General features: G+C 38.3%; 1 protein-coding gene across 5 annotated transcripts in view; it reads left to right on the top strand.

The window, feature by feature from the left end:
* The window catches only part of kalrna (kalirin RhoGEF kinase a), a 362,661-nt gene that overhangs the window by 63,287 nt on the left and 275,441 nt on the right, over window positions 1-23,933 (top strand). For 3 of the 5 annotated variants that reach the window (XM_089132999.1, XM_089133000.1, XM_089132998.1), the window contains exon 1: window positions 3,128-3,218. The exons of the other annotated variants lie outside the window; for them this stretch is intronic. In XM_089132999.1, coding sequence (XP_088989125.1) covers window positions 3,140-3,218 — 79 coding nt within the window. In that variant the 5' untranslated portion in view covers window positions 3,128-3,139. Of the gene's footprint in view, window positions 1-3,127; window positions 3,219-23,933 lie in introns of those variants that run through there. 5 annotated transcript variants of the gene reach the window in all.

Genomic DNA, 23,933 nt, shown 5'->3' with positions numbered 1-23,933 from the left:
AATGACTGACACATGACTTTGTTTGAATTTTACTACCCCTTACTATCAATATTTTCGCATTTGGGCATTTGCATATAGTTAACAAGCTATGATTCCGTGTTTCTGGCGGTGGTTTCGTCTCGATCGGAACAGCGGTTTTGAAGATATCGCCAAGTGTTTTTTTCGCGCTAAATCGCTACGCTACACCAACCGTAACACGAAACCCAGCATGTTTAGTATCGTTGGACTCGGCAACGATTCAGGAACTCAAAAAGATGAGTCCCGTGAAAATAAGTGTACCACACCCAAAGTTATAAGCGTTTGAAAAAAAAAATTCACCACTAGGTGGCGCTGTTTCGAAACTTCTCAGGCTCCTTCAGGGCATCGTATTGATGACCCATAACGAGTTTCGTAACAATTCGTTCATGCGTTCAAAAAATACAGCATTTTAGCACATAATTCAAAATGGCCGACAGCCAAAATGGCCGATCTGGGAAAATTGGATATCGGTCGACTCGGCATGATGCCCTGAATCTAACGAGACCAAGTTTTTGATTTTTGGAGAAACCGTTCAGAAGTTACGAGCAAAAATAGCCATTTTTCATATCTCCGGACCACTAGGTGGCGCTGCGCCGAAACGCAGCACGTAGCCTCCGGTCATGCTTGTGATAACACGTACCAAGTTTGGTGTGAAAACGAGTAAGCGTTGCGGAGATACTACCTCACGTCTGTTTTCGCAAGCGCTACGTAAATTTTGTTTACGCGTTTATCGAAAACGGTTATTCGAATCATCTTGAATTCCATAACTTTTTGTCAGCACTGCCTGGAGATGATCCGGTGCGATTTTGGTGAAAATCGGATAAACCGTCTAGGACGAGTTCGCAAAAGTAGGTTTTTTAGAAAATTCAAAATGGCGGCCGTTTTTTTATGACGGAAAATGACGTCATAGGTTGCGATCGAATCGGCATGAGCTCAGGAACAAGAGGAAAAAAGAATTTTGTTGATAGGCCTTACGGTTCAAAAGTTATTAGCATAATAAAAGTGAAACTTTGGACAGTTGGTGGCGCTAGAGGGAATGAGTTAGAGACACCAAAATTGGTGTATTTAAAGTTGGGACTGTCCTCTATCAGAATGTCAAACCAAAACAACTTTCCCGCAAACCGGTCTATGGGCTGCCATAGACGCCCAGTCGGAAGAAGAATAATAATAATAATAATAATAATAATAATAAGAACCGGCACAGATACAATAGGTGCCTCCGCACCTTCGGTGCTTGGCCCCTAATAATAATAATAATAAGAACCGGCACAGATACAATAGGTGCCTCCGCACCTTCGGTGCTTGGCCCCTAATTAACCCCAGTGACGGTTAGGTTTAGGGACGGGGTTGAGGTAAGTCATATATTTATATAACGTTAAGTCAACGGCGTTCATAAACACGCTGAAAGGCGATTATGCGTCTTGATAGCACGCCAAAAATGGAAATACGAATTGCCGTGTCATACACACGCTACTTCATGAGATCAGTCTGGTCAATGTGGCAGCGTGTGAAGAAACGAGGACATTATAAAATACATCGATGCTGAACTTTCTAAGCTAAGCATTCAGCGAGCAATGCTTCAAGTTGCGGGCGCTATATTGTAGTGTATTGGTGACTCGCGAGACAATCGGGACACTATTGTAGCCCCGCCCAGTTAATATACATGCTTTCTTCCTAACTTAAAAATAAATTAAATACATTCATAATACACACTGAAATGGGTTAGGTTGTATGTCGTTTGATCCAGAAAGGCGTGTTAGGGGTGGGGTTTAGGGCAGCGCTGCAGGGCTATTGGCCCAGCAGTGGAAACGCAAGCCCGGTGCTTGAGGCCCGAGGCCACTGGCTCGGCTCGGCTCGCTGTTAGCGCTGGCCCGGCCCTAGCCCGGCATTGGAAACGCGGCTATTGTACTCGTAAATGATAGAAGATTAAGATAATTAGGATTTTTATTTATTAACAGTTTGTTTAATGTTTAATCGACAACAATAATTCTACAATGTATAATCCATGTATATACTATATTTAAGAGATATCATCTAAATGTACTAGTTTTATTGAACTAGAAAAAATTATAAGACTGAATCAACTTTTGTTGGCCATGCCAACACGGTTATGTGATCTCAGCTTCAGCAGTCATCCATTTTATTTCTCTCAGCTTGCAGAAACAATATGCAGTTCAGTCAGGCTCTTAATAAAAGTGAGGATTTTATCCAGACATCCTCAGTCAGCTCTGGAGGTTAGAGAGGTCAGTATGGATCTTCTAGCTGAGCTAACGCAAACATCTCTCCGGGGTTTCTCAGAGTGTGTCTTTACACAGCGTGATGTGCGCTAAATGAATGCAGCTCGACAGGGTCGTGAACGGTGGAATAATATTGTTGTAGTATATGCTGACACCCGTCTCATTGAGTGCATTCTAGGATCAGTTTATCTTCCTTTGATATATTGTACATGTGGCATTTGTGATGGCTAAACTTACCAGCAGATTTTTTTTTTAATGTTTTATCATCATTCATCCTCTATAGAATTAAATTTCACTTCTAGAATAAATCCCTAAACTACTCTGCATGTAATATTATTATTAAGGAATACAACACTGTTTAGAGTATAAATATACGTGTTCGATGACACAGTAACATTGTGCGTAATTCAGTGTTTGTGTGTGGCCTCACCTGGTACATGGTTTTGTTTGGCTAATGTGGGGTCAAACTATCCAGGACACACTGGTCACAGCTGTGGTCTACACACATACACATCGCCGGGGCAGATTGAGATTTCTTCCTCAGCAATTCTGCATACACAGACCAACATATATTCGCTGACAACAACAAAAATTGCCTTCCTTTATCCAGACATTTGAACTTACTCTTACTCTATACTGTTCTGTGGAGATTATATCAAACTCTTTATGTCCACATTACAAGTCAGAAATATGTTTGTTCTCTCTTGATATCTTCTGAGGTTTGGCGTTTTAGTACTAGCATGCTGTTATGCAAATGAGCTGTTACCTTGGTAATGAGTGAGAGTAAATGCCAGGTTTGCCGTCTGAATGTAAATGAGCGGAGTGGGCGGGGCTTGTTTACATGTAATGGCACTAGCTTGCTCTTTTCACAGCTGAAATGGATCATGGAATTTGAAAAGGGGTCAGTTTCAAACTCAACGGGCATTCAAAACAGAGTTTCTGGAAAACGGATCAAACTACTAGGTCAGTGAACTAGGCTACATCAAAATTGTGAACATGCTGTTTTGTTGGTCTGTGCTATCATTTGGGAAAGATAATTTCAGTGTACAAAACTATGTATTATGGATGTCTTAAATCTGAGAAATGTACTTTAAAACACACATGGCAACATCTTAAAATGAAAGATAGTATTCATGTTGAGCTCATACATTTAAAAAAAGCAAATTAAAAAATCAATGAAATCAATCAATGAAAAAGTACTACAATCATTTCTTGTATCTTAAATATTCACAACTTGTACATACAACAGTGTTTTGTATGAGTGTTAGTTAAAAAAAGTTTTAAAACATATTTTCAAGGTCAAAAAACACAAATATTGCATTTTTGGAGTCATGATTGGCATTGTTTTTTTCCCCCAGAGTTACCGGTTACTCAATTTGACCTGAATCAAACTAGCCTCAAAAAAGCTCAACATATCTGATATTTTTGTTCAAAGTTCATATTAGAAAACTTTTTAAACTACTTTTTAAACTACTTTCTATTTGTGCCAACATTGATTTTTTTCAAGAATTTCATCGTTTTTTTTACTCAACTGGATGAGATTCTTGAAAGAAGTTGTTTAGATATATTTACAATCTCCAGACAGTTACATTGTTACTTCGATATCAAAATTGTGTCAAAAACTATCGTCGCCATAAACCATGAAATGGTTACATAATTCCAATGAAAGTAAGCATTGTTCTTAGTCATGTTATTGGTTACTCCAGTTTAGACACTTTGAGTAAACTAACTCTCTTTGGAGTATTAGTTGACTGTTAGGATAGGGACAGGTAGGGTTAGTTGACGTAGTTGTGTGTTGGGGTAGCATCAAAAACAAGTGTTAGTAGTCTAATACTCTACTAATACTCTAAGGAGAGTTAGTTGACATCCTGTTGCAAAAGTTACTTATAGTACTTATGAAATGTTTAAAGTAGACCATTAAAAAGAAATGTTACCATTTGTTCTTACAATGTTTAGAATTGTGTCATAGATTCTGTCACTCTGGTGTTTAATACAGAGCCCAATCCAATTCAACAACCTGCTACATTACTCCTGTCCCGGCTGTGTTCGTAAGCAGGAGAAGGCTATAAGGAAGTTTTGTGATATTTAGTGCTGGGGAAAATCCAGAGACCTTGAGTTAGATATTTTTGGGCCACTGTATGCCGTTTATCACTGTATGTTTCCTGATTTTAGGATGTGTCACACATTTCCCTTTCTGCTATTATTCATGGGCCTAATTAGTGGAAGGGCTTCTTTGTTCTTTTATTTGTTCATTGTGTTCCATGAAGAAACACAGATGCTGTGTGTAGAATATAGGGCTATGGATTGTGTTAAATTATAACCTCTTTCACACTGTTAATCAAATCCCAAAGCACAGTGCTTGATAGCTCAGTTCATGTAACAACCCTTTTGAAAAAGAAGTGCAATTATTTGTATTTAATGTGAACTTGTAGTGTACTGTGAATCTTTCAGTCCCTCCAGGATTTCACGATTTTTTTTTGTGATTTTTGCGATCAAAATGACTGATTTTGTGGTGGTAATTTCCAAAAATTTGTGAAAAAATTTGCGATTTATATTTAACATTTACCATAATAGTATTCAGTCCTTCCAGAAAAACACGGAGTTTTTTTTGTGATTGTTGCGGGCAAAAATTGATTGATTATGCGGCCAGTTTTCTTTAAAAATGCGATGGAATATGTGGGATATTTATGCAATTTTATGCGATGAAATTGCTGGAATTTACAAAAATTGAGGGAACTTGCAAAAATTGCGGTTTGATGAAAAAGAGAAAAAAAGTGATTCCCCCAACATCCTGTTAATATAAGAGTCATTTCTTATTACTTCCTTTGATAAACAAGCATACTACATCATAGAAAGTGCTGGGAATATTTAATTTCTCATCTTGTTTTATTTCAGACTGTAAGAGTGTAAATAAGGTGTGGCCCCTTTAAGAGCTGCGCGCTCCCTGTTGAACTGTCGAACACCCCATGTGTGCGGGTAATTTCTGTTTGATGCTACTACTTTTATCTTATGTTGTTTATTAAGTAACAATGTGACAGTAGAACGTTCGACAGACAGTTATACGAGTTCGATTTGTGAGATGTCAATCGCCTCAGTGAGTCTGTCTGGCGTCGCGTAATTGCGTCACTTCATAACGTTCCCATGGAAACAGGGGGAAATGGCTGCTCTAATGTGAAGCAAACGCAACATTTTTCAACTTTCTGCTAAGATACATGTGACTTTTTTTTGCAACGAAAATGCGAGGATTATGAAATTATGCAAACCCCGCATATTTTGCAAGGAAATCGGCAATTTATGCGGCGAAAGTGAGGTGTATTTGAAAAAATGCGGCCCCCGCATAAATATGCGGACTTTGGCTGATTTTGCATTGAATTCAGCGATCGCATAATCGCGTTTTTCTGGAGGGACTGCTTTATATGAAGAGTTCAGATGCAAAAGCCTCTAAATGCCATTTGAAATTTTCTTCTAAAATGATAATTTTTATCAAGCTTGTATATTTAAGTTCAGTAATTTCACTTAAATGGCAATGAAGATTACCTATTAATTGTCATTTAAGTGAAATTACTGAACTTAAATATACAAGCTTGATACAAACTAGTTGCAAAGTCACTTGTAATCAGTACACTTATTCCACTAACCCGAACCCTCCTAACCATAACCTAACTGCCTACTGAAAGTTTTCTACAGTCTAACAATACTCTAATGAGAGTTAGTTGACATGTAGTTGCAAACTTACTTATATTTAGTACACTGTAAAAAAATGTTTGTAAAATGTATAGTAACTTACTGGCAATTTTGGTTGCCAGTAAGCCTGTAATTTTTTTTTTTACAAGATTATCGTAAATCATAAACTACAATTATACTGTAAAAAATGCAGCACACCTGTAAAAGCAGAAAAACAAGAGCAGCTGTGAATTTATCAGTTCTTTACTGTATTTTTTACAGTATGAATTAAAACCTGTGAAAACTCATTTAATCTGAGGAAACCGATTATCTTAAATTGTTCAATTGACATTTCATATTTATACTGTGACCTTATTTAATTTGAGCCCATTAAAATAAACTTAAATTAGTTAACAAAAGATCTTTTTAACTCAATGCTCTTGCAGATAATTGTTAGTTAACAATGGCACACACCTGAGTTGAAGAACTTAACAACAGAATGTCTAAAGTGGACTATCAAAATAAAGTGAAAAACCTGTCGGTGAAAGAGTTAAACAAGGTCAAAGTGACCATTCCCTTACATTTCCATTTGTCTTCTTGTCGGCAGAAGCCAGTTGGCGGGGCCTGGTGCGATGATTTAAAATTATTTGTCATATCTTGCTCTATGATGTCATATGTCTTTTAAACGTTTTTTTACACAGGAATGTACTCCTTTTTTTCCCTAAAGTATCCTAAAGTCTAAATCTTTTTTTGCAAGTGCTTAGACAGCATGAGACAGGCCAACCCCATCTCACGCCAATTGTTAGGGTTATGTACGATATAGCAAAAATCTTACTATTTCGTACGAGTGAGGACGTACGAATTGTTACGAATTAGCCACCTCGTAAAATTCGTACGACCTCACTCGTACGAATTAGTACATTTTTTGCTATATCGTACATATTTTATGAGTTGCCCAATTCGTATGAATGACCCGCCCCCAAACCGACCCATCACGTGGGTTTACACAAATCGTAGTGATTAAAATTAGCCACCTTTTAATCACCCGTACAAATTCGTACGCAATGGTCGTGACTGAGACAGCGTTGGACAGGCAGTTATTCTTAGCACGTGGATCAAAGCACAAAAATCCTGGAAAGAAAATGCAGAATTCAAATAGTAAAATATATATAAATAACCATATCATGGTAGTAATAATAATACATTTAATTGTTTGTATTTTAAAGATTTCTTTTTGTTTTACTTTTCAACGATAAACAGTTATCAGAAAAAAATCGATCAAATTTTTTAATATTTAAAAATCAAAAACATGTCAAGCTGCTGACGTCAAACTCATGTAGAGTCATGATGTTTCATGAGGTTGCATGACATGTAGCGTTCAGAAGGCAGACTGCAGGCAGCTCACTGTCGTTTGGAGCAGAGCCAGCGTTCGTTTGGGTAAAAGTGAGGGTTAAATGAATCCTTTCCTGGATGATTGCTGGTCAGAGACGTCTTTATATGTGTGTGTATGTGAGTGACAACATATCCTTCTCTCTCTGCTCTCTCAGTGATGGAGGGATGATGACAGATGAGGTATTGATTTCAGTGTCCGGAATGAGCATGCAGTCGGAAATATTCCTGCTTTCTCCACAGCTCATTCTGAAGAAAAGCTTCACGGCAGTAGTTTACTGAGAGAAAAAGTGACTATTAGAGAAAACAAACAAATGTTCGGTCTGTATTTTCTCTGCTGAATAGTTTGGGTTATAAAATGCACAATGAGTTGATGATCGCCAAAATAAAGATAACAAATCATCATTACTAACAATTTTTTTGTATGATTAGTGTGTTTTTCCTATTCTAAACACTGGATGCTAAGCTTGTTATAAAAATGTCGCTCTGCATCGGAGACTAATGTGTAATATTCCCCCAGGATTTATAATTGGGATACGAACACAAGCAGAAGACTGAACTCACTGTCAAAGATTTTTGTCCCACAGACTCCTGGAGCACAGAGTGAAAGAAAACAAACGCTACCGCCCATGAGAGAGAGAGAGACAGACAGGGAGAAAGAGGAGGGAAATGTCGGGTCGAATGAATGAATTATATATGAAGCATTCCCTTCTATGTGATGACAAGGCAATACACTTCCACAAGACACACACATCCAGCAACACTCAAGCACATTGTTGAATTTATAATAGGCTGGCAAGTTCTTGACTGTGACAAGTGCATGTGAAACTTTGTAATTAAGATTTTTAAAGGGATACTTCAGGATTTAGCATTAAGCTTTGTATTAGTAGAAAACCTGTAGTATTTTCGAATGACCATGCTTTTCACCCTCATATCCCCCTGAGACGAGAGATTTATGTATTTTTTTGTCAGGAAAAAATCCATCGATGACGCAAAAATCGTCATTTTGCGTCATTGGAGGATTTTTTTGGCCAGAGGCTAAAGACTATAGTCTGTAGTAGGGTCTGTCCCGCATGTTCTTAACCCGCCCATAGAGGGTGCGATCTCACTCACAGACTGAAAACATAGTGTCAGCCATCTTTTTTGGGAAGCTAAGTTAGCAGGCTCTTGTGCTTTGTAAATTAGTAAGAGAAAGCTGAGTAGTAGGGGTAACCATCCTTTATTTCCTGGACATGTCTGGCCGTTGAGATCGTACAAAATGTCTGGGGTCACTAGGGGTTTCATCAACTAGTCGACTGTCACAACCACTAGTTGGCGCTGTTGGCCTTAGTCGACTAGTCGGAAACAAAATGATGACATATATATAGATATATATTTTTTGTTAACTATCCCTTTAAATACAAGCGGCAGTACTACATACTATAAGCACTATAAGGCGCACCTTCAATGACCTATTTTAGAACATTTTTCAAACGTTTGACTGGGTTTGCATTATGCATCCACTAGATGTGCTAAAGGGAATGTAGCGAGTGCGAGGCGTCGGAGGTGAGGCGTTTATTTAGTAAGCGTGAGCGCGCTGGGACGGGCACGTAACTTACATTCGCAGCCTGCTGACAGCAGTGTCTGTTCGTGTGTGTGTTAGAGAGAGCGCTCGTGAGCGGGAGACACACATAACCTGATTTATACGAGGTTGAACTGGCCGTGTGACAAAGCGGGCATAAGATGGACACGAGCGCGAGCAATTGATCCATATATAATGCGCTCCGGATTATAAGGCTTGAAAAAAGGCCGGATTGAGAAAATTAAAGGCTTTTAAGTGCACTTTATAGTGCGGAAAATACGAGTACTACTCTCGCTTTTAGACCAGCACGCGACGTGTTTAATATAGACGCATATTAGCCTTCACCAGATTTTCTCTCTAAAGTTTGCTTTCACTTTCTGTTTATGTAAACATTGTGTGTATTTAACAGTATTAGCATAATAAGACTTGAAAGATAACTTAGTCCAGTATTCAGGCGCTGTTTGACAGGCTTCTAATGCCCGTGAGCGTCGGGGATATGCCGCGCGCTACGGAAAGCGCACGCTAGAACAGCGCGTGAATTAAATGTTTAACCGGCAAGGCTTATGCAAACAATGAACTTTTGTGAATTGCAGTGTCCCGTACCAATTCCTTAAAGTGTGATGTGTAGGCTACGTCGCGTTGTACAGTTGAGACAGAGGCGCCAGAACTGATAGAATGCACTGTAACACGATACTACTACCATATTTCTTCAAAAGCAGATCGTGGAGACATTTACTATTCGTGATATCGCACCCCTAGAATAAACCATTTAACGACTAGTCGTCGACTGTTATGCAAAACTAGTCGACTAGCAAAAATCAGTAGTTGTGAAACCCCTAGGGGTCACCATTCCCTGTTTACATGTGAAGAGTTCAGATGCAAAAGCCTCTAAATGCCATTTGAAATTTTCTTCTTTAATGATGATTTTTATCAAACTTGTACATTTAAGTTCAGTAATTTCACTTAAATAACAATTAATAGGTAATTATCATTGCCATTTAAGTGAAATCACTGAACTTAAATATACAAGCTTGATAAAAATCATCATTCTAGGAGAAAATTTCAAATGGCACTTAGAGGCTTTTGCATCTGAACTCTTCATGTACAGCTTATGTTTCAATCTAACTGAGTTCATTCTGATTGGTGAATCTGAATGTACTGTTTACATGAGCGCTAAACGAGTGATCGGTTGATGTGCGTTTTAACATTGCTAAGAAAATTCCCGCTCCTCCGTGAGAGATACGAGACCGGTGCGTCTCACAGGTGTCTCTCATTGGTAATCACGCCACCGGCCTCGCGCTGTTCTCCCGCAGCCCTCACTCGTCATGCTCACCACAGTAAACATGATGAATGGCGACTGAAGAACGCAAAAGCCGAATCCCGGACATTTTGGGCGATGTCCAAACACATTTTCAGGCAGACTCATTACGGAGACTCACTAGTAGCCTAGACTTGTTGTTTAACTACTGCACTCTGTTACCGGTTGGCGTGGCCTCCTGGGGCAGCGAAGCAAGTGCATTCTGGGAGTTGTTGTCTTTCATCCACGTAAGCCAAAAATACATTTTCTGGCTTTTCTCAGTCTAGAAAGCTCCAAATTCAAAAATAATTTCATATTTCTTCTACATAAATGACCCAAATGATGCATTTTGTTGGTTTCCCACAAGGGGAAACAGCTTATACAATAGGTTCTAGGTTCAGCTTTTTTATTTGTCTATGGAATGTCCCCATAAAACTTGGACACCCAACATATACAGGTTCATAATTCATTTGAATGATGTATAATTCATTCTAAAGTGAAGATCATGATAACTTTCTAGTGATGATTGAAGTCATTGTAAGCGTTTGAGTTTTTTTTACTGCTTATGATGGATATTGGTAATACTTCAGGCATGACTAGTGGGTTACCATGATCTTCAATTTAGAATGAATTATACATCATGCATATATGCATTATCACATTAATTATGAACATGTATATATATAGTTGTTCTTAGTAGTCCTCTGGGAGATATGAAATAAAAGTTGTTATTGATGATATTGAGTGAGCTACCACATTCAAGTGAGTGGTAATACTTACTAATTTATTAATCAGCGTTTCTTGTTAGTTTGTTACTTGAGTGTTTATATTGCATTACTCATTTCTTCATGTGTAGTTAATGACGATACCGTATTACTTACGTGTGGTCTGGTATGTTAGTCAACAAATCAAAACAAGTGTACTTCTTTAAAGCATGAAAAACAATTATTAAACAATTAATTATTAAAACATAATATAGTTTAAATACAAAGTGCACTTTTCAAAGTGCACTTGTTTTAACTGCATATTAAAACAATCTTGAAAGTGTACTCTCTCTTAGTCTAAAAGTCTAGAAATGTGCTTTTAAAATTTTAAGTAGACAGTGCACAGTCAATTAACCCCCTGGGGACCAAGGTGTATTTGGGGTCCTTGAGATGTTCTGACATGCCCTGACATTTGTACTTTTTTCAGTTGCTTATAAAGATATTAATGGCAAAGGTGAAATTACACTATATTTAGCACAAACAGGGCTACCATAATATGTGAGCAACATGTATGTATATTTTTGTATTTTTGAGAGAATATTGTTTATGGTTATTGAAAAAAACTAAAAATGAAAGTTTCTGAAATAAGGCCACAAAACACATACGATATATGCCTCCACAAGACTTTTGGCTAATGGATGTTGTGGCCTAGAGTTTTTTCTTCACAATGATCTGAAAATAATCCTGCTTAATCGTTCACATAAAACTGTGAATTGGGTTATATTGTGAAAAACATTTTTTGTTTGCCAAGGCAATATGCGAATGGGCGTGAACAGGCCAGCCCCATCATGTATAATTAGGTGATTCTCACCTGAGAGAGACAAAGACATGCATAATAATGAGCCTTTCATTCAGATGAGTCAGACAAGAACATATAGATATAAATGAAAGTCAAAAACCCATTTTTAGTCATAACTGGAACCAAATCCTGGTCAAATAGGTTATATGGGCGTTTAGAGTTGGAAACATCTTGAAAAGAAAATTTTCCATATAAATTATTATTTTTAAAGTAGGCCATTTACATTTTATAATACGTATTTCAAAGTTAAGGATTCATTATTTTGATATGTGCATTGCATTAGCTTGCATTGGATAACAGTTGATTAGTTTATTTTTAACAGTTGAATAATTGCTTAGTTTACAAAACATACTGTATATTTCACATATGAGCAGAAACTGTTTAGTTGATGTCTATTTTATAGTAAAAACTTTATAATCTATTTCGTCTGTAACAGTAGGCTATGCATCTGTGTGTTCGTTCTTTCACACACCCGATTCATATTTAAACAGTCTTTTTGGTTTTACAGATCAGCATAGAACAAACTCAGTCTATATAGTCTTACTAATGTAGAAGAGAAAGTGAATGAACGCAGCGTGCAAGCGTCTGTCTGTGCGTGCATTTAATATTTAAACAGTCTTTTGTGCAGTTTACAGACACTATTCAATAAAACGATTAGAACAAAGCACTTATAATAAATGACTTACATCAGCTGCATCCACGTGCTCCTCGAAATGAAACTGAGGTATGATGTACATCACTGAGGAAATGATGTAACTGAGGTAACTTCTCCAGGATTATTATGACAGTATTATTCCTCACAGCGCAGCAAGTTGAGGTAAAGGTTAGATTTGTGATAAACTGGATGTTTTATCCCGTTTTCATGGCTTGCCTCAACATTAGTGTTTGAATAGCACGCGCTCTCATTGGACGAGGTCACATTAACACGTCATATGATATAATTAGGTGAAAGGAAAAAGACTGACATCTCTCTCTTTTCATACAGATTACGTCAACTGAGAATAGTCACATTTTTAATATATTTTTTTTTATTATATTTTTTATGTAATTTATAGCTTTTTAATATAAATTACTTCTTTAAAAGAAGATCATTTCAGCTTCATAAAGAGAAATAGTTTGTATCTCTTGAAAAGTATTTACTGAGTTAGTTCATTTTTCGGACGCGTTTCAGAAAGATTTTTGCGGAGACAGAGTGAGCTCAAAGCACACCCTGTTTATTTTATTTATTTTACAAAAACACAAGGTTTTGATGTTAACCCTTATGCTGCATTAGGAACATTTTTGGTCTTTTGCAGTTTAATTTCTTTGACCATTTTGGCTGTTTTAATGCAAATGGTATGAAATTCGGCAAAATTGTGACTTTTTGGATACATGTAAAAAATGTGATCCCATTTTGCAAAATATGTATAACACACACTGTGTAGATCAAATAGTAACACTCAGCACCATAAAGACCAAAAATGGCCCATTGAAACCCATTAAAACGTTGTTTAAATCTGAGGCTGTCAGTAATACATGAAACATGATTTTTGCACAAACATCCTTTTATTTTGAAGCAAAAGCATTATATATAGTGTATTCCACCAGATGACGTCACTACATATTTATTCCCTATGGGTGGAAATGCACCTTATTTTAGGCAATAGGCAATGTTTAATAGGTGGCCATTTTTGGTCTCTAAGTGGGATTTTTTGCAAAGTGGGACTGTGATAATCCAAATCTAAAGTTTTCTCTTTGCATTTAGTTTATTGAAAATAATTGAATTTTTGTGTTTTTTCCTCTTATACAAATCATTGGTTTCGCAAACAAAACTGGTAATTAAAGGGTTCAAATCCTGAAATTGAATACATTTTTGGTAGTTATGATGAGGACTGATGCTGGTTAAAAGATTTAACTTGGTAAAAGTGGAAAATAATGATAATATAATATTTTAGGCAATGTTTAATATGTGGCCATTTTTGGTCCTTAATGCACTCAACGGTGTTAAAAATCTAATGCAGCACAAGGGTTAATAAGAGTGTACACAAAAAGAAGACCCTCTATAGTTTATAATCATGTATTTATTTTATTTTTATGACCATTAATGACGGAGTATTTTAAGTCTATGTTGCAGCTATGTAAAAAAAAAAAACAATCAAAACGCGGGACAGTACTTTTTCACAGGCATTGACTAATCTGTTTTTTTTTTGGTTTGTTTTTTTTTTGGATAAAGTCTGATCCACTTTACAGTTTATTCTGCCCAAGAACAGGCCGTTTCAACCATAAAGTTTGCTTGACTGACATGTGACAAAAGAGTTTAGACCAAAGACCAAAGAATCTAGAAAGACTGCTTTTTTTTTTTTTTTTTTTTTTTTTTTTGCATTTTTGGGTGACTTGCATCAGACAGTTACTGGACTTTCTAGGAGCAATCTACAGAAGATGTTTATTGTTTTAAAATTTGAGACTTTAATAAAGGATTTATTTAACTTCTTGTGACAATTTTAAGCATTATTTCCCAATGTATGGCTAGGTTAGAAATACAAACACACGCATGCTCATTTCTCAGTAGACAACACACCCCACAAAGGGAAACAGACCAATGTGTGAAAGAATATGTCAGCATTTAACACATTTAAAATCTAAATCAACAACGTGCTAATTTCCCAGTAACACCTCTGGTTGACGCCTTTCCCAGTGGTTTTTCATAAGCTGTGTTTACATGGCCGCTGGCACCCATTTAACTCCATTTTGAGAGGTTTGAAACAGCGGTCCAATCTGTGTCCTCACTCACCCCCCTCTCTCTCTCTCTCTGAGTGTCTCTTCAGGTCTTGGCTGAGGTGGAATGTTGTGGTGTTTAGGCTCTCTTGGGAAATCTGTCAGTGCTGTCATTAGATTGGCCTTTCTGTTTTTTTTTTTTTTTGTTCTCATCACGTGAACTTCATTCACTCTCAGATTTCCCAACATTACTCTGTTTGAGCATAATTTATAATCTCACTTCAGTAAAGATGACAGTTGGTGATATTACTCCCACACTGACTCACATCAACACGGTTCCCCTCCCTATCTGTCATTCCAAACAGATACAGGGTGCAAGACTTTGAAACCTGCCTATTAGGGGGTTAATGGACATTCTGTGTTCCTCTGTGTGTTGTGTATATACGAGTATGAATGTTTTAAACGACTCTCAGTGGGTCTGCTCACCCACACACTGCTTCTGTAGCCAAGGTTCATTACTATTTAAATGAGTTTATTACTGTGACAATGCAGCTTGACCAACCTGACCTCACTCATGACCTCATCCATTATTTATATAAAGCACACTGCAAATAGTGAGAGAGATTGTATATCTAAATCAAATGAAACTGTATAGCTCTTCACCATGGTTTAATATAGTGCCATCAGTAATCACTGTCATAACAAAAAAAATGAGCAGAAATGAGTTTTAATACCTCCTTGGCTTCTTGTGTACATGACTTCAAAGATTCCTCTCTGATTCAGAAAGAGAGAGTGTGTGTGTGTGTGTGTGTGTGTTTGTAATTTCTCTGATGCTGTAATAATGAGAAAGCTCTGTGTCGTGACCCTGTGATGTACAGTGAGTCTGATCTGCAGATCACACTGGCTGGGTTGCAGTATTTGCCAGTGAGGATAAACTGTGGTCTCAGTGTCAAAAGGCTGTAATTAACACAGAGCTGAAAGACAATGAGGGGCAACAGAGAAAGAAAAAAACTCAATTCAAGCAGAATGTTGACTTTGAACATTGTTTGTGATCTTACCCCACACTGTAATGAATGTGCAACTGATGGTCTTGGAAGAGACTTAAAGAGATGTTTCCCATGAGCTGACAGACAGACCTTTGCCCTTTGTTTTTTTTTTAACTTACAACAGTATGAAAGCTGCTTCATGATCTAATTCTAATTTCAAGACATCAGTGGAAAGCACAGTAAAATGATTGTCATAAAGTCCATCTGTTCATCATCAACATTTTTCATTGGCAACTCTAGAATTGGGTTTTTGGAAGGATCTTCTGCTGGAGGAATCAAATATTACACAGACTAGATCAATTTAGTGCGCTTTTGATATAGCTGATCTGAGAGAAAATGTAGAAAAAAATAAAGTCTTGATGTAGGATTGGTATCGTTTGAAATTTTCCAATTCTTATCGATTCCTAATTTTGATTGCAAATAGCTTCAACTGAACAAAGGTACAGTTGAAATAAACAGTCGTGTAAGAATTTCGGATATTCAGCTACTGAAACTGTCAAAATGTCTAAAAACTAATCAAATGTAAAATAACACTACACTTTACAAATAAAATATTCATTACAAATATAGTTAAAGGTTATTCAGTCAAGAACGAGTGGATTTTCTCTGTCTTTTGTTGTTTGATTAGTGTTATCATAGAGATGGCAGCAGAGATATTAGGCTTCTGTCACTTTAAGAATTGCAAAGATCCTAAATAATTCCACATGCCTGCAGCACTGAAAAGAGCGGGCGAGTCAACTTGGTCTTAAATGGTTTAAAGTCGTATTAAAGGGATAGTTCACTTTGAAATTAATTTTTGATATGTTTTAGCTTACCTCAAGGGGATCCAAGATGTAGGTGTCTTTGTTTCCACAGCATTTTCAATGTTGACATTTTTTGGTCAAACCGGTGTTGTCTGTCAGTCATACACTGGAGGTGAAGGGGGTCCTCAATCGGTTCACCTCAAAGAGCATGCACAGAGAAGTCAAAATTAAACATGATTTAATGACTCGTACATGTAAGTACACATTGATGGCCTAAGACACGAAACGAGCGGTTTGTGTGAGAAAACGAACAGTATTTATATCGTTTTACCTCTTGTAATCATAGCCATGACAAAATGATCTGACGGCACAGGCGCTTCGGTCTGCGCATGCGCTGGAAGTGATCGCTTGCGCGCCTATACGTCACTCTTTGTTTATACAGAGCTTTCGGAAGTTTTACCTTTCGCTAAACATATTTAGATATACGGTAAACCGCAATGGAAGACGATTTCGGTATATCTAAATATGTTTAGTAAAAGGTAAAACTTCCGAAATCTCCGTGTAAATATTGCGTGGCGTACACACGCAAGCGATCACTTCCGGCGTAACATTGAACTGATTCAGTTCGGTTCAGTTGGACATTGCACAACTGATTCAGATCACTTGGATTACACAAGGTAAAAACGATATAAATACTGTTCGTTTTCTCACACAAACCACTCGTTTCGTGTCTTAGGCCATCAATGTGTACTTACATTTACGAGTCATTCAATCATGTTTAATTTTGACTTCTCTGTGCATGCTTTTTGGTGGACCCCCTTAGCCTCCAGTGTATGACTGATAGACAACAACGGTTTGACTGAAAAATGTCAAAATTGAAAATACTGTGGAAACAAAGACACCTACATCTTGGATGCCCTTGAGGTAAGCTAAAACATATCAAAAATTAATTTCAAAATGAACTATCCCTTTAAAATGCACAGAAAGGAATCGATAAGAGGAATCAAGATAAAAATTGTGTTATAGGTATCCGATTCCTGACCTCAAGTATTCGATTCCAGAATTTGAATCGATTTTCGATTCCCAACCCTTGTCTGAATAGACATTTTTACATTTTCTTGATTTCAGTTTGTCAACCAAAATCTGTGTCAGAGAGGTTCCTTACATTAAAAGTAGTTTTCTTGTTCCCTGTTGGCAATAGCGTCCCTCAAAAGAGTTTGGAGTTCACTACTGGGAGAGTTAAAGCCTTTCTCCACCCTAGACGGGGATGTGTGCCCAAGACAGTGGTGCAAACAGCCCGTTCTCATCCCAAGACGTCATCTAACTGACGCTTTTAAACATAAGTTAACATCCGACGTTTTAGGGTACCCTTTAACGTCAATTAGATGATGCTATCTGACCCTAACCCTACCCCAGACCTAAACCTACTCGCGTCATCTAACTGATGCTTTACCTTTAGCCCTAGGATCTAAAACGTCGGATGTTGACGGATGGTCAACAGCGTCAGTTAGATGATGACGTCTTGGGATGAGAATGTGTTGGTGCAAAGGGGACAAAAATATTGTAAAAAAAAAAGAAAAAACCCTTAGGTAAAAGTATTGCTACTTAAAGGGTTAGTTCACTAAAAAATTCCATGTTGTTCCTAAGACTTTTGTTCATCTTCGGAACACAAATTAAATTATTTTTGATGTCTCACTCTTTCATATAGGCTGCTAGGTAATTGCATCTGCCGGCCCAGAAAGTTGGTAAAGACATCGTTAAAATAGTGCAAGTGACTACAGTGACCTCTGCGGAGAGGGAACACTCTTCGAGGAGTTTCGTAGGTCTCCCTGCGAGAGGTCTGTGACGCTGTGGGTTGGGATTCCCCACGCACATTTATGAGATTTTATAGTTTGGACCGTCCTTCCACACTGGTCTCTTGAGTACTCTAATCCTGAGTTGTGCCCAGACAGGTTTCACAACAGGGGAGACATTAGTCAATGTGGTGCTGGGCATTTCATTCCCCAAGGTGTCGTCATTCGATGCAGCGCGAGTTCCCTCCAGAGTGAGTTTTTTCAAGGCGACCATTATTTTACAGTGTTTCCCATTGTTTTTTCCATGTCAACGCGTCATATTTGTCATGTGACACCCCGCAGCCACAATAACACTGTATGAGAGATGTATCGCTTTTATTTTGTTTTTCCTTTTTTATTCAAAATATTCACATAACCTGCTTACCATGTCATCAAGTCAGTGTTGTAGTGGAGACCAGCTCACTCTAGTCCGAGTCGAGACCAAGACCAAAGGGAGTCGAACCCGAGTCGAGACCGATACCTTAGAGGATCGAGACCGAGACCAAAGAGGGTCGAGTCCGAGTTGAGACCGAGACCAGAGAGGTTGGATAACCTAAGGTTGAGTCTGAAACCAGACTTAAAGATATCTTCAAGAATATGTAAAATATTTGGTGGTAACAATAAAATTGGCACCATACTCAAACAGTAAACCAAATATACCATGGAATCATGTACACTGTAATGGTAAAAAGGCCACATAGTGGTGTTAAGGTAATTTTATTACAATAATGACTTAAAATTGTTACAATCAACAAGTGACATTACTGCACACAAATTCTGTGTGGCTCTTATGCCGCATTCCAGGCAACCTGTAACTCGTGTTTTTCCAACCTTATACCCGTGAAAGTGCACTGGAACGGCAGTCAAACTCGTGACTTCCCACCCGTGAACTCGTACTAGATCGATGTACTCCCAGTTACGAGTTCTGACGTCACATAGCCCGCGAACCAATGACAGCCCCTACTGATGCAGTGTTTCTGCAGGCGGTACACGGTGAGAATACACTTTAGGACAATATAACGTCAACTAGTTTTCAGTCCATTGAGTGCAAGGATAAATATATAAATAAAGTAAAATAAAGAGTATAACAGCTTATCTTGCCTCATGCACTATTTTTCCTCCTCAGTTTCCCACAAATAAACAAGGAGTAAGCACCTTTGGCGTTAGAAAATATTACAAACGCTCGTGAGCCCCGTAAGGTCCGCCATGCTGGTTTGTTTACATCTAGGTAGTTTGGCGTGAATGACCTGGAATGCTACAAAGTCGTAAGTCGTGGTTTGAAGTCGTGATTTACGTGCTCAAAAACCTGCCTGGAACGCAGCATTATATGCAAACTGAATTATGGATGATAAGGCAGACATTTTCGATATATAGTTAAGCTAGAGACTCCACATCACATCTGACCTCGGTCTCAAGTCATGCAGTTGCGCACAAGAAAGTCAGCAGTCATTGGTTGTTTCAATTAGGGATGCACCAAATATTCGGCCACCGAAAATTTTCGGCCGAAAATGGCCCAAAAGAGCATTTTCGGTTTTCGGCCGAAAGACTTTTATCACCGAAACAATACGGCCGAAATGTTGTGATGACGCAAACAGAAACCGCGACCTGCACGTGCTTGTCTGAAGCAACATGTTTGCGGTGCGGACGTATTTCAGTGAATCTGAACCCGCGAGGAGACGGAAGCCTTGTTTATCCACCTATATCTGCTCTAAACAATGCGCGCCGCCATGACAACGACTCCGGATGCGAGCGGGTCAAGTATAAACTGTGGAGACTCGCGCTGCAGAGGCAGGCGAAAGTATGCGCGAGTCTCCTCAGACAGCGCGCGCACCGCTCCAAACGGTCGAGGCGTTTATACTGGACCCGCTCTCCGTTGTACTATTCCTTGAAACGACAGGGGACGACTCAAGTAACTGTCCTCTAACCATTAGGAATTGATTGGTGAGAAGAAGAAAGATAAACACATGACAATGTTTATTTTTTAGTATACCACAACCAATACAAAAATAATCATGTAAAACCCAGTAAACCCTGAGATTATTACTTGTGTGACATTACAAAAAAATATATATGGGAACATGTATGTGTAGAACTAAATTAATGCTCTCTTAAATATTTTCTACATTCACTAAACATGTTTCGTTAAGTTCCATGTACATTTGTATTAATCATGGACCATTGTTCATTTAAAAAGGCTTTTTATGCTATTGTATGCTAAATTTTTTAAATGTAAGAAACTAATTTAGACGTGCAAAGGGTGCTGGTGTGATGAGAAGTTCGCACTCGGCTTTGTTTTTATGAGAGAACATTTAATTTTAAAACCTTTCTGCAGGCCATTAGATTATTATTTAATGTGCACATGAGTGGGGTCAAAAACATTTTAGTTTGAATTTTATTTTATACTGTGCATTGTGCTAAATAAATATTTGCATAATTTGTAATTGATTTATTCCTTGAAAATGTTATATTAATTTATGCAATTGCAATGCCTTGATTTTAGTAACGTTTGTACACAGTCATAGCCATAAATGCAATGATACTGATAATTGGCATAATTTCTTTCGGTGTTTCGGTTTTCGGCCTTGGTTTCCTCTTTTTCGGTTTTCGGTTTCGGCCATGAATTTTCATTTCGGTGCATCCCTAGTTTCAATCAAACAATTTAAAGAAATATTAACATACAGCAATAATCATGACATATTTTGAATGGGATTCGAGTGGACTCGGGAATAAGTTCGAGTACGAGTCAATTTCGAGTAAAAATGACAAGACCGAGACCATTAAAATACCCAGATAGCAAACTGACATTGAATCAACGTGGAAATATGACATCGAAACAACGTTGATCTGACATTGTTTTGCTCATCGAATTAACGTTGAACCAATGTCAGACGCGTCATTCTTTCAAAACTAACGGAAAATCAACTTGAAATCAACGCGTTGTTTCAACGTTATGAAAGCAAACCAATTTTCGATTTTCATTTAGCTTTGAAGAATGCCGCGTCTGACGTTGGTTCAACGTTAATTCGATGAGCAAAATCAACGTTGTTTCAATGTCAGGAGAGACGTCGTTTCCACGTTGATTCAATGTCAGTTTGCTGTCTGGGTATGGACTCGAGACCGAGTCCGAGACCGAGTCTCGAGTACACAACACTGCATCAAGTATCTGATTTTCCGATTCTAAAATACGTTTGAGTGTGTTTTATCTTTTAAAACCTTTATAAATGATTTTGATCTTGATTGTAACTTTAGATGGGCGCTGCCATATTTGCTTGCGCCGCAGTTCAGAGAGTCCCGTCGGTCGGATTTATAGCACGTGAATTCATCAGTTTCTCCTGAAATACATGTAAGTAAGCGACGGTGAACTGGGAGAAGAATAGAGTTAACTGCATAGTTACTTTCACTACGTATTTCTGATATGAATTAAACACGTCTTTGAATATATTGTTATTGCTGCTTCCATAGACATCGGTGTGTATTTTACAAACTCCAAATGTTTTGTTTTATTAGTGCTAATGTGTATTTAAATGTCTGATACATAAAATAAACATTATGTTGTAGAAAACACTGCATAATAGAGTGCCGAAGTTACGACGTCACTCTGTAGGCCAAAACGCGGAAGCGAGTTAGCATTTTAGCATTACGGTTCCCTCGCTCTAAAGCCTATGGGATTTTTTAATGGGTTTTTGCTAAATCGCCTGAAATAAGGTCTGTGGTGAACAAAGCCTCTAAATATTTTCACGTTTTGATCTATGACATAGAACACAGAGTTATAACCTGCTTTTGGTTTTTTAAACTTTATTGTGTCTGATTGTGTTTTTTAAAATCTTTATATAGGCTTCAAAATGTATTAATTTTGGATCAACTTTGTTAAACACAGATCTTATTTTTTGCGATTTTCCAAAAGTCTATGGGGAAAATGCGTTGCTTTTCGACCGAGGGAACCCATGCGCCACTAGCTTCCGAGTTGAACTACAAAGTGACGTCATCACTTCGGCACTCTATTGTGATATATGAATAGCATTGAGTTCGCAAAAGCAGTTTGAATCTGGCAATTATGTGACATTTTAAATCCCATATGTGGGACCGTACTCTCAGGGGCACAGAAATAAAAATCCCATATATGGGACTGTACCGCTCATTGCCTGAGAGCGACTTGCTTCAGCCTGTCAGAAGCCGGTTTATTTTTTGCAGCTTCCATGGTGTGCCATTACCCGCTACATCACGATTGGACTAGTTTTAAGCATGCTTCTGACACTCGACGCATCTCGTTCCCTTCACAAGGAACAATGGTTTTACCATGATACGTACTGTACAAACTCCAACCTTTTTTCCAGGTTCATGTTCATCTGTTTTGGATAAATCTAAATGTGCTTTTCTTAGAACTAACTGGCTATTTCACTCAAATTGCAAGAAGCAAAGTAATTTCATTTTTGCCAGAGGCACTTTTTTTTAATGAGCCTTGGTTATATTCTTCTTGTGATGGTACTGTGGAAGCAGTTTAAACGTTAAATGAATACCCAGGTCTCGTTTGGGGTACATGCTAGTATTTTTCTTCCTCTGTTCTATGTTTTCATCTCTCTTGGGAGTGGGTCTCCCTGTGAGACGCAAAATTTGTCTCAAATCTCAGTGTGAACACCTTGCGGATGCAGTTGAGGATATACTAAACAGATGTTTCTCAATAAATCTGTCTCACAGCAATCCAGTAGCAGACCTCTCTCAGAGACCCACCTGTGCAACACAGCAGTGGCTCAGTGCGAGTCATCACCAGGCTTTCACTTTGATATGTACAGTGTGTGATACCTCAGTATTTGTGAAACAGCCCAGGATTCCCTCTGATTATTTTCAGAGATCTGTGTCTCTTTTAAATAAGGCAACACCTGCTGTCTTGTTGCAGTCATTTAACTCCCACGTTTGTCTCCGGGGATGGCTAGGGCTGCTGGAGAGATCAAGCGAGTCTCTTCTGTCGTAAGGAAGCTGCGAATGAGCATTTAACCACCTGGCCACTCTCAGTAATTACTATAACAGTTGCAATGCTCCAGCTGGGATGAGGCCAAGATGTTGCATTTGATGTTTTCATATGTTGTCTATAAACACTACAGAATTCTGTATCTAATGATTTCTACTTTTACTGTTTCTTCTGCTGAAAAATCCAGCTAAAACCAGCCTAGGCTGGTTGGCTGGTCTTAGCTGGTTTAAGCTGGAAGTAGCTGGTTTTAGTTGGTCACCCAGCCTGGCTTAGCTGGTCAAGCTGGTCTCCCAGCCTGACTTAGCTGGTAAAGCTGGTCTCCCAGCCTGACTTAGCTGGTCAAGCTGGTCTCCCAGCCTAGCCTGCCTGACCAGCTAAAACCAACTTGACCAGCTAAGACCAGCTGAAAAAGTGTTCAAAACCCCTCTAAAACCAGCCTGATAAACCAACTATAACCAGACTGGGAGATCAGCCAAAACCAGCCAACCAGCCTTGGCTGGTTTTAGCTGGATTTTTCAGCAGGGTCATTGTCAGTTAATTGAATTGTTCACCCAAAGAGGAATATTCTGCCATCATTTGGCCAGGATTTTTTGTCCAGAGGCTTGTTCTGTGGAGAAAGCTGAGTAGTAGAAGATTCAGCTTTTGCTTTCTGCAGTTTGTTTACATCCACAGCTGTTGTTTCAATCTAACTGAATTCATTCCGATTAGTGAATCTGAATGTAGTGTTTACATAAACGCTAAACAAGTGATCAGTCGATGTGTGTTTTAAAATTGCTTCGAAAATTCCCGCTCCGTGAGAGATATGAGACTGGTGCGTCTCACAGGTATCGCTCATCGGTAATCACGCCACCGGCCTCGTGCCGTTGTCTCGCGGCCCTCACTCGTCCTGCTCGCCACAGTAAACATGATGAATGGCGACTGTAG

This window comes from Pimephales promelas, chromosome 7 (genome assembly GCF_988280905.1).
Source record: "Pimephales promelas chromosome 7, fPimPro1.hap1.1, whole genome shotgun sequence".
NCBI lineage: Eukaryota > Metazoa > Chordata > Actinopteri > Cypriniformes > Leuciscidae > Pimephales > Pimephales promelas.
The sequence above is the reverse complement of the archived record's forward strand: the minus strand, read 5'-3'. Positions and strand labels throughout refer to the sequence as shown.